Here is a 12,068-nt window from a genome sequence, read left to right on the forward strand (position 1 = left end):
ACATATATTAGCTCCATTGTTTTTTGGTAAATTTTCAAAAGCATTATATCTCTATTATAAAATACCGTATCAATAAGAAATGAACTGAAAAAATATTAGAAAAATATTTATGAACTTTGTTTATGTGTCATTATGTAAAAATATTAGAAAAATACCTATGATTTCTATAACAAGTATATGAATCAATTTGATTTTTTTACTAAATTAAAATAGTATAATACAGTAAGAAAACATATTGTAACTAAGAATCAATCTGATTCAATTAATCAGTTCATGTTATGGACCGGCCCATAGAAAAAGAAAAAAAAATAGATAGGTGATTAAATGTTAAATTAAAGATAGAATTAGACAAAGAAAGGATCATTGATAGGGAAATCTGGTATCTTCCGAAAAGCTCAAGAAAAGTTCCTTTATAAGAAATCGTCCTATTAATTTTTAAATCTAATAATGAATATTTTTTTAATCGGAAAAACCTATTCCGCTGCGATCCTTAATAAAGGCAATATTGTACTCGGCTCAAGACTTCGCCGCGGTTTGATGGGCCGGTTTAATTTCCTAATCAGCCGTTCAACTATTTGAACCGGGTGCCCACCGGCCGACACCGACAGTTGACCGGCGGCCCGGTCGGGTTACTTATTCATAAAGTAAAGAATATACTTCTACTACACATTCGTGGACTACCAACTGTCTACCTGCGCGTTGATTCAAGGAAATGAGTGACACGTGCTGGTTGGCATTGGGTAACTTGAAAAGGGGCATATTAAAAGGACCCTCTCTTCCCCACGCAGAAAATCCCTTGTAACGTCCTATCGAACGGAGTTTGGAATCTCCTCGTCTCACGGGCTTCGCTCTCCCCGTCTCGTCCGCAGCGATCGCCGCTGGCCAGGTAAATATTCTCAGTTGGAGTGCTCTTTGTCCCAATTAGGGTTTTTGGAAGTCTCGTGATCGATGCTAGGAATCTGTGCATGAGGAAATTATGGAACCAATTGGGCGAGAAAACGAGAAATCTTATGATCTCGGAGCATGGGCGATTTTCTTCGTTCAACATATTAAGGAATTTGGTTTTTCGGGGCGTAATTTAAGGGCATTTTTTAAATATATATATCTTACACAATGGTAGTGGAACTTAGTCGTGAATTGAATTAAGTCGGCGCGTTTGTTTCTTCGTTTCCTTTTTCTAGATGTTCTCTTTTTTTTCTTTGAATATGATAGGAAACTTGAGATTCGGTGTTGTAGGCACGGGATGTAGTTGGACGAGTGATGATTGATTGATGGCATCTTTATGTAGTAGCATTGTATTTATTACATTCGATGAACATATAAGTACTGCTTGGAAATGCTTCAGTACGGTCATCAATTGCCTATATATCCATCTTTACATTTCCATTTCTTAACCATTCAACCTTGAATCCATAAAGCAGCTGGTGATCACACAAAATCCCAGGCCACTGCTTTCCACTTTTGCTATCCAACTTTTATTCAACAATTTCTTCATCCTTGTTGATTGTAGTATCAAGCTTACTTATCTGTATATGTTTTTTTCTTTATTTAAATGTTTTTTTTATATTTCATACTGTAGTTCATGGTACAGAACTAGTGAATTGTTGGCAAGCTAGTATTTCCCATGGATTTCAAGAGGTTCATAACATTATTTTCAAGGAAAAAAAATCCATCGAAAACCTGAATTAGAATCATGGGTTCAAATCTATACATGCAATTAAACATTACTATTGAGGCATTGACTGTTAAAAGTATCTGAATCCATCTCTACATGAACTCAAAAGCTAGTCCCACTTCTGAAAGTTTAAATCATGGGTGGAGCTTTCATATGATGAAAACAATCAGGGAGAACAACTGAGAGATAAGTTTGGTTCTATTTTTGTTGGATGAAGCAACTAAGGTTGACTGGAAACAGTTAGCTTTTTTATGGGTTTGTGTCTCATAAAGAGTTTGAACTTACTGAAAATTTAATGATAAAGGGAGAGTCTTGATGAGAACCTTTGTCAATAATTGTTCTTTTAAAGTATTGCCAAGATATGCTTGTAGATGGGGCAAACATTTTTTTTAAGTTCAAGATATGCTACTTCTAAGTGGATAGTTGCAATATAATTATATATTTTAATTAATAATTTTCCTTTGCTAGGTCATGGCCTTGGACACTGTGATTGCAAGATTAAGATTTCATATTGCTGCATTATTTCATTCAATATGTTCATCCAGCACATGTAAATTTTCCTCTTCAATTTGTGTTTATGTTTTTTGCATCATTGAGAAAATGTTTGCTCTCTCCAAAATTCCTCAGCTGAAAATGTTTGCTCTCTCTTTCATGAATTTTAACTATCAGTAACTAGTATTTTTTGGGCTTATAAATATCTCTTTTCCTAAAACTTAATGACAGATTTGGATGGTTGACATTGTCATCTAGTTATAGACATTCTTTTCATATGTCATGCAGTGTGTTGTTTAGGGTATTTATTATTTAGTGAAATTGAGGTAATCATAAGGCTGAATTGTGGATGACATCATTGCTGCTCGTGTGTCATATATTTTGGAAAAAAAATGAATTTCTTAATTTTTTTGCTTCAGCCATAATTATGTTTGGAGATAATAATCATAGTGATGAGTATTATTAATAGTCTTCTAATGCATGTAGGATTTTGTTGACTATGGAGGAAAGTTCCTCTAGAAGGAGGGAGTCAACTTTTAGTTTAGCGGTAAGGACTATCAGTGAGTGCTGTTCTGTGAACTATGCATTTCCAACTCTTTGAACAAAGTTATGTAAGATATTAATGAATATTATGTGACAGTTATTTCTCATCCTTTTTGCCTAGCTCTTTCATTTGATAATTTTGTTCATATTTTGGTCAGGTTGATATATATGCTTCATTTCTTGAATGTACAGCATTTTAATGTTTGAGAATTATATGGTAGAATATCATTTTGACTTGGTTCAGTTCAAATATTATTCATTCTGGACATTATGCAATAAGATTCATGAAATACCCATCACACTCTTTATGCATATGTGTATGCCCATATTTTATCTAAATCATCAGCAAATTGTAGTTATCCATGAATTATTTTTGTTGACCATGTAGTGTTTCAGTTGGAAGAAAATTGGTGAAGTTCATATGTTAATGTTAGACGTGCAGTTTGAGTTCTTTGACTATGTGATATATGTATGTGTGTGTGTGTGTGTGTGTGTGTGTGTGTATTGTGTATATCACATATCTGGTGTACCTCTATCAAAAGTGGTAAGCACTTCATATAATTTCTCAAAATGCTCCTGAGGTTCGTTCTCCAGCCTTCTTAAACCATGGTTATTTTTAATGTACTCCTTTTTTCTATTTAATAAACCACAATCAGTTGAGAATATTTTCTGTTTGGAGTATTTGAATAGATAAATGTAAGAACTTAACCTTTTGCATTAGCATTTTAACACTATTACCACTATATTGGAAACTATCAATTCTTCCAGGTTCATGATGATTATTCAGCAAGTGAGGTGCAACAACTTTTTACTGCCATCCCAGCTCTCAACGAGGCTGCTTCATATCTTGCACATACAACATCATATTTTACTCGCTGCTTTCCAGGATCTGCTGGTTTGTCCCTCTCAAAAATTTAAACTTCACATACCAATATTTCTTCTGTTTGGCAATTGCCCTGTCCAAATTTCTTCATTCACATGTTTTTCTAATCAAAATGTTCAAGTGAAATGTGTGATCAGTATTTTCTTGTTTCTATTTTTAGTCTTGTTCCTCCAATTGATTTGAAGTATATATGCAGTTATTTGACATTCATACTGCATGACATCTGGTTGTTCATTCTGCAGGAGATGTTGAACCCGATGAAGGACAGGAATTAATGACTCTGGTTTCAGAACAAGACACTAGGTCACTGTACGAGAGGGAGTCTACTGTTTCCGAACAAGTTGGTGATGACAACACTTCCTCATCTTTAAATGAGGAAACGAGTGCAAGTTCTGTTGGAAGTTCATCTCCATGGTTGTCAGCTCGTATTTTCCAAAATGGATCTTCAATATTCAAAGAGTATGAATGCTCAATTAACTACACTCGCAAGAACTATAGAAAATGAAGATTTCTTGCAGAATTTATTTTCTTGAAATTCCTGATCATATGTTTAATATGATGCTGATAGAGAAGACTTACTGGCAGATCTAGTTTAATATCATTTATAATTCAACATTTGTTTAACATATGTTGAATTATAAATGGCATGATAAGTACATACAAAATGCATTTACTAAAAGAAATAAAATGATAATAATGGAGAATTGTTTTGGTTGATTTCCTTTTTTGTCTTGGTTGTCTTGGTTGATTTACTATCACTACAGAGATGTCAGGCCTGTGCTTGTGGTTATGAACCCATGAACCTCAGTCCATTAATTTACAATGGTGCAAGTCCAAGGTTCTCTCCCTCAAGGTCCTTATACTTGACAACAATAGTTGCTTCAGCCTCTTCGTATTACTCTCCTGATATTTTACCTAACTTTAAATTGTATGTTCCTTGATATCAATTTCTTTTGTTTTGAATACAAAATTCTTTCAATTGTCAACTACACTAAAATTCATTTATGTAGGATAAAGTCTTCAGCAAGTGAAGATGCTTCATGAGTGTCCTAGAATTATGTTGGTGCTCGGACATGTGACCTCTAAAAGTATTTATATGTTTACATATCTTAGCATTGTGTCTACAGCCTTGTCGATAGAGCACGAAAAACAGTTCGTGGTTCAGCAGATGACATAGGATGGCTACAGCAAGCTACAGACATGCCTCCTGTTGAAGATGGAACTAAACGATTTCAGGAGATACTTGAGAGTATAAGGTTGGACAATCCTATATATTGAGTAGTCCCCTATATTCTAGTATGTTTTCACTTATGAAAATTGGAATTTTTATGATGTAATATATGTAATTAGGAGATTATGGAACTAAACATTTTTATGATGTAACCGATGTCTTTCCTTGCCAGAAATAACGAGCATAAATTGCCAAACTCTGTGGTTTACTTGTTGGTTCCAGGTAACCTTTTAAAAGGGCAGAAACAGTTTTTTGACTTCAAATCATGTTTTTCAGTTTTCCCCACTCATGGAGTATTATTTCTGATAGGTCTTTTCAGCAATCATGGACCCCTGTACTTTGTCAATACAAAAACATACTTTTCAAAGATGGGTCTAGCTTGCCACATTGCTAGAATACACAGTGAGGTAGTTTTTATTAGGGGCTTTTGAATTTTACTTGGTTAAGAACACTTTACATTGTTATGTGATTTCTGCTATCAGGCTTCGGTTGAAAAAAATGCCCGAGAGATAAAACAGTACATTGAAGAAATCTTTTGGGGTTCACGGAAGCGCGTGTTACTTCTCGGGCACAGCAAGGGAGGAGTTGATGCTGCAGCTGCATTATCTTTGTACTGGTCTGATTTGAAGGATAAGGTTGCTGGACTAGCATTGGCTCAAAGTCCTTATGGGGGAAGCCCAATTGCCTCAGATATTTTGCGTGAAGGACAGCTTGGAGACTATGTTAGTCTACGAAAAATCATGGAAGTTCTGATATGCAAAATCATTAAGGTAATTTACCTAAAATCATTTTTGCATTCAAGCAAATTTTAACTTTTATAAATTGTAATCAGATGAATTTCTGCCATTTGACACTAACTAGTAAGATAACATTTAGAATAGGAAGAACTACTTATGCTATATGGAAGCCTGCTTATGCAAAACAGAGACTAGCTATTCTGATCTTAATGTCTAGTGTTTTGAGGGAGGATTCATTAATCCGGTTATGATGTTTATATACAAGTTAAGGCTGTACATGGACTTGATTCAGCAGATTGGATCGATCTGAGTCCAATCCAAATGTTCAGCCTGATATGATCTTATCCAACCTGATGTCTCTAATGTTTCTGCTTAGTACTGATCTATAAATGATCTGGTTGAGTTGGAAATCAAATTTGAAAATCCGATCCACGTTGATTATTTCTCTACATCTTTTTATTAGCATACTAGACCGTTACCATTAGATCAATCACTTGTCTAATAGTGGATTGTATTTTTAATTAAACATCATGTTTATTATTTGGTCATATTGGGCTATAAATGAAGTGATATGAGTCAAATATAGTTGTTAATTGTATTGTTGGATTAGGTCACTAGTCTGATGGTCAGAAGAAATGCCAATTCATTTCTGGTTTAAATGGGAATTTGTTTGACTATTCATTGACACAATTAAGATGTAAGAAAAGTTAAGCCATTACTCATTGAAGTTTGAACTTTTTGTCTATTTGAGCATTTCACATATATAAATTCAGGACTATAGAATGAAGTGTTCGCACGTGTTATGAGTGCAGACATGATCTGATCTTATATAGAGTCAACTATGAATTATGAATACATTAGCCTATCATTTTATTCATGTCAATACTTGGGTGGGTATCATGAAGAGCTGTACTAATCTCTAAAATTGATGAACTTTTGTACAATAATGTCATGGACCTCATATTTGTGATATTTTCTCAGTTAAGCATGTGTTAGCACATTAACCTAATTATTATATGTATGTAAACACTAGAGCCTGATACCTATAAAAGTTGATTCTTCTGGAGCAATACTGCAAAAGCTGATGGTATTTTATAATCAACAACAGTTACCAAATTTTGTCCTACAATAATTGTCTGTGGTAAGCAGGGATTTCTGTTGAGGTGGATAATGATGCTGTTGCAGGAGATGCAAGCACACAAAAACACTCCAGTCACCACTAATAATCTTTGAAAACTTTCCATTGCTCAAGCGTTGCCAATTCTATCAAAAACACAGGCTAATGAAAAATGTGAACTGATTAAAAGATACAGATGGCATTGTTAATATCACTTCTGTATCTCAGTGGGAAGATATAGGAGATGAAATTATTGTTGTCTTTCCTTCCAAAAGGAAAAGGGTATTCTTGGATTTTCTTTTTGTTTCTATCAAAATTTTTTTTTGGTATTTTGTTGGTTGTGATGTTAGATCACAGTGATTATTTCATTTGTATCTTTTCTAAATGTTTAGTTCTATCCAGACCTACTTTAACTTTAATGGGTGTATGCAGGGTGATTTGCAGGCACTAGAAGATCTGACATATGAGAGAAGGAAAGAGTTTTTGAGAAAACACCCATTACCACAAGAACTTCCTGTTGTTTCCTTCCATACAGAAGCAGGCATTGTGCCTGGCGTCCTCGCTACCTTATCTCCAGTGGCACATGCTGAGCTTCCTATCATCACATCCCTCGCAGACGGTCAACCCGCCAAGCTTCCAGTGGTTATGCCACTTGGGGCTGCAATGGCTGCATGTGCACAGCTACTTCAGGTCAGATACAGAGAGAAAAGTGACGGCCTTGTGACACGGAGAGATGCTGAGGTTCCTGGTTCTGTTGTAGTACGACCTGAGCAGAAGCTTGACCATGCTTGGATGGTATATTCATCCCCGAACAATGAACCTGTTGAAACGGATGCATCCAAAGTTTGCGAGGCCCTTCTCACATTGCTCGTGGAGGTTGCACAGAAGAGAAGGCATGAAATTTCCAACAAAGATGAATAATATGAACTAAGATGTGATAGCGTCCCATCCTATTGTATATTTAATTCGTTCAGGCTGATATATACAATATTCAATTTCATAGAATGTTCACGAGGATATGAGTCTGCCTCTGATTCAGCTTTCTTTTCCAATTGAATACAAAGAAAAAGGCCTTGTAACATGGCCAAAGAGAAAGAAGTCGACCGTCATGTATTGTCATAACGAAAGCATTCCATTTACCTGTAGAGAGTCTGATGTGTTCATAAGCAGTTAAGTAGACACTTTGTAGCCGATGTAATGCAGTCATTTTGATAAGCCTTATGTGTGTGGTGGACTTCCATAAAGTTGTGCCTAATGCATGTTCTTTTCCAAGCATTATGCTTGGTTGATATTTACTTCACTCATATTTTTTGGATATCACTCGGATGGGATCAGTTCGCAGTCGCTGACAGATTCTTCGTAGATGGTCTTCGAGGCCATACATTGATCTTTTACCAAACTCCAGAGCTACAAGACACTGTTAATTTAATTAGCATCAAGCGAGTTTGCTTGTTTCCTTGTTTTATTCTCTTTCAGAAACGAATCTGCAGGCAGCCCAACACGATGAATGAGTCGGTGAAATAGCTGCTCCTGTCTCAGCGTTGTCGTAGATGTTCCTTCTCTTTGAAGGGGCACACTTCTTCTCAACACCTGGGAATGATACAGGTGAGGCCTCCCTTTGTGCCATCCTCAATCCGATCAATTTTCTCATGTTTTCCTTGCCAAAACAGAGGCCCTACTGGTCCGGATAATGAGATGAATTGTATCCTCTCTCTCTGTCCCCTTCGACTTGATGTAAAGTTGATGTAACAGCTCAAGGGAACAAAGGGTACAAAACCAGAGGCCATGCCCCCACACACACCATTTTCTTCTTTATTTCTCTCCACTGGTCTCACTCTCGGGACAGGGACTACCGCTCGCCCATGTCTCGGAAATCTTTGGGCAATGCATCGAACACGCAGAAGATACACTTCATGAGCAGGTAGAAGAGACCCTCCACGTTTTAATTCTGAAGAATCTGTCACCGTCTGTGGCATCCTATGAGTGTGGTGAGGTATCGACATCCACCACGGTCCATGATGAATGTGTCCAAAGACACTATACTTTTCTTGTCGAAAAATTATATATCATATCAGGTGTATGGAGAAGGGAATACACCGACCGACTAATTAATTAGCTCAATTTGTCAGATTTTATAGACAAGAATATTCTCTTGAGCTCATATATAAGTAGTATATTCATCTTTAGGAAAACAAAAATGGAATTGAATAATTAGAATTCATCCTATTTCATTAAATGTACCACTTATTGCTCCAGTGGTTTCTTTACAAAAAGAAAAAAAAAAACATCGATTATAATTTTAAATGAATGCATCTATTTCCTTTCTTCTTAGAGGATATCAAAATTTAAAAGGCAAAAACATCAGAGAGTTTGGTGCCCTTGAAATTACCTGATAAAACATCAATATCATGCACAAAGATAGGGGCAATCCTTCAATCTTCTTCAATTGCTTACATTGGGTGCAAAATAATAATGGATGGTGACTTGTTAACTAGCTCATTTTGACATCTATAAGCTTGAAAAGTCATCATCAAGATTTAGGATATACAATACATTAACTAAACTCATTAAAAGCCAGACAATTGGGATCTTTAGCTGCAAAAATAGATCCAACTCATCAGTGACTGCAACACCTTTTCTGCAAAATTTTCTGATGAACTCAGCACCCCCAATGGAATTTCTTCCAAACTCTTTCTTTAATAATAGAACCTTACCATTCACAATCCTTATTTTATTATTTACAATCACCATCATCACAATCCCTATTTTGTTATTTTATTATGCATGAAGTTGTCTTCATGCACCATCATCATCATCATTATCATGATCACCGCCGCCATCACCACCATACTTGCTTTGTTTCAGTACTTTCCTCTTTCCATGATCCCTTTCACTTCTTTTCGTTGCTTTCTTGTCTCTCTTCTTCCTCTCACTCGTCTCTTTTATGTTTTGTGACCACCTTGTCTTTTAGTTTAGGTGAAGACTCTGAATCTATCAATTAAACGTAATATCTACTTTGCAGTGAACAACCTCTCCACCTCCGACTTCATCATTTTCTCATTACTAAAGCGAGTGAGGAAGTTCTGAGATTGGATAATGCATCTAACCTATGGAAGATGCACCAGCTCCAACAGCACCTCCCAAGATATCATCATGACAGAAAGACATACTTTCTCACAGAGTCTTATCTAATCGTATCATTGTATGGGACTGTTATTTACCTTGCAACTTCTTTTCATAGAGAAAAAAAAAAAAAACTATGGAATTCAATCTCAGATGTTGCAGCTGTTAGGTCTTCAATGTTAGATTATATAGCCCTATTTAATTAAATAAGATATATTACTAATACGATCGAAATTCTAGTTATTGATCAATAGAAAAATAAAGTCTAGAATTCCTTAGAAGATTGCCTACACTTACATTTGATAGAGCTCTTCCTGCTTTTTTCCATAATAGAAAAATATTTGAAAGAAAGAAAGAAAGAAAAAACCAAAAAACAAATCGAAGAGAGCCTTTATGCTTTGCTTGTGCTGACCATTCTCCAACTTTCTCGAGGAGCTTAATGAGGTCTAAGTGAAGGAAAAACATATTAGTGGTGGGGGGAAAGTTCACCCCTAAGTATAACTCGTCATGTGGTTGCCCGATGATCATCACAAGGGACGAGACCCAGATAATATGACAATGACCTAAGCATAGCAACAAAGGTGAATCCAAAAAGAATATTCTATTTATATCGTAAATTATTTCTTCGAGCTCAACCTACTATAAAGCTTATTAATTTAGTATTATCAGAATCAATTATTATTCACCTATAACTCTACTTTCTATTTGAGTAGATTGAAAATCTCACCTGCTCTTTTTAAAGTTGATTCCTCGATGAATATTCCAATCATCTTGAAACTCATATCCGCACAATCTATGATGAAAGTGATGGAGACATCGAGAACCACAGTTCCAAACAAAATATCCGAGGAGATAAAGTTAGTGGTTGAAGTGTTACCTCAAAATAAAATAATGGTAGAAACAATGAGTGCAAAATAAAGAAAACGTACACTCCTACACAAATAATGTTAGATTATCACCCCAAGAACTTAAATCACATGTCCACATGTTAAAGGTATGGCGTGAGCTAGCTTTCTATCGCAAAAAAATAAAAATAAAAATCTAACTTCTAAACAAATTCAAATAATAAAAAAAATATCTTGTATATTTTATCTAGACATTAATTTTCGAATCCTCGTCTTTTGTTAATTTGCATGACAAACAAAACACAAATGTTCAAAATTATTATCATCCAATTCCTCAAATTCAAAAGACATAAATCTTCATTGGTAGTTTGGAGATTGGATGTGCTAAGCTGAGATTAATACATACTTTAAGGCAATAGTCTAAGACACAAATGCAAGAGAGCTGCCGTCACTGCATGACCTGCATGCCTCCATGCATTAACGTGGACTTTGCAGTGGCAGAGAGAGAGAGAGAGAGAGAGAGAGAGAGAGAGAGAGAGAGAGAGGTCTTGTTGCATAACGAGACACTTTCCTCGCCATTGAAGGACGTAGGCCGTTCACAACTGAGAGCTCTACTGGCATCCTTCTCCTGTGGTTTTTTCCCTTCTCTGAGGCAAGCATAAAAAGGCTCACATCAATGCTTCTTCTTGTTAGATTCACCGAGCTGTACCCACTTGTCTGCATGATGACCTAATTCATGATGCAACAGTGATTCACCTTTGCTTGATAGTTCTTTCCGACCTCTCTCTCTCTCTCTCTCTCTCTCTCTCTCTCTCTCGATGGAGCAAGAGGAGGACCAAAAGTTCCCTCCACTTGCATGCAGCCCCAGCTTGTCCTTTTGCTACTGTGCTGAATGCCAACAGAATCATGAATCTTTCATCTCAGATTTGTTGTAATGCTGCAGATTTTGTCGTCACGCCACAGGAAAGCGTGCTTAATGAGTGCATTTCGAAGCAAATAGTATAGCATTTCCTAATTAAGATATATATATATATATATATATATATATATATATATATATATATATATATATATATAATCACTCCATGTGGGACATGTATTTGATGTGAAATCGAAAATCACTATTTTGGATGATATGGTCACTATATCATATTTATCACAATCTGAGCTATGAAAACTACTTAATTTTTAATCCTTAAAAGGATAATAAATAGGGTAAATTAAAAAAAAAAGTTTTTAAAGCTTTTTTTTCCGAATAGTACCCTTGTTTTTAGGATTCCCTAATAGCACCTCGTTTATGTCTTTGATCTAGTTATAATATTTTTACATTATCTCGTAGTATTTTTAGCAGGATAAAAAAAATTATATAGTAAAATAGCATAAAATTATTATTTTATAATATTTGTGTACTTCGTTATAGTA

General features: G+C 35.5%; 1 protein-coding gene across 2 annotated transcripts; it reads left to right on the forward strand.

The window, feature by feature from the left end:
* Positions 1 to 784: 784 nt before the first annotated feature.
* On the forward strand, positions 785 to 7,697 carry LOC135634545 (uncharacterized). 2 transcript variants are annotated; one of them, XM_065144912.1, is made up of 9 exons: positions 785 to 886; positions 2,654 to 2,714; positions 3,479 to 3,605; positions 3,836 to 4,052; positions 4,721 to 4,849; positions 4,997 to 5,046; positions 5,134 to 5,231; positions 5,307 to 5,594; positions 7,111 to 7,697. In XM_065144912.1, exons 2-9 carry the CDS (start codon positions 2,667 to 2,669, stop codon positions 7,597 to 7,599), a joined length of 1,446 nt encoding a protein of 481 aa, XP_065000984.1. In that variant the 5' UTR covers positions 785 to 886; positions 2,654 to 2,666; the 3' UTR covers positions 7,600 to 7,697. The 2 variants fall into 2 exon arrangements, with proteins under 2 accessions (XP_065000984.1, XP_065000985.1); XM_065144913.1 differs by lacking the exon at positions 2,654 to 2,714 and having other exon boundaries at positions 868 to 886.
* Positions 7,698 to 12,068: the final 4,371 nt, after the last annotated feature.

Source organism: Musa acuminata, chromosome BXJ3-4 (genome assembly GCF_036884655.1).
Source record: "Musa acuminata AAA Group cultivar baxijiao chromosome BXJ3-4, Cavendish_Baxijiao_AAA, whole genome shotgun sequence".
In the NCBI taxonomy this organism is placed as follows: domain Eukaryota; kingdom Viridiplantae; phylum Streptophyta; class Magnoliopsida; order Zingiberales; family Musaceae; genus Musa; species Musa acuminata.

Coding starts and splice junctions, on each gene's coding strand:
- LOC135634545 (XM_065144912.1), top strand. CDS start 2,667: ATGGAGGAAAGTTCCTCTAGAAGGAGGGAGTCAACTTTTAGTTTAGCG. Junction 3,606..3,835: donor CTGCTTTCCAGGATCTGCTG/GTTTGTCCCTCT, acceptor TTCATTCTGCAG/GAGATGTTGAACCCGATGAA. Junction 5,595..7,110: donor TGATATGCAAAATCATTAAG/GTAATTTACCTA, acceptor GGGTGTATGCAG/GGTGATTTGCAGGCACTAGA.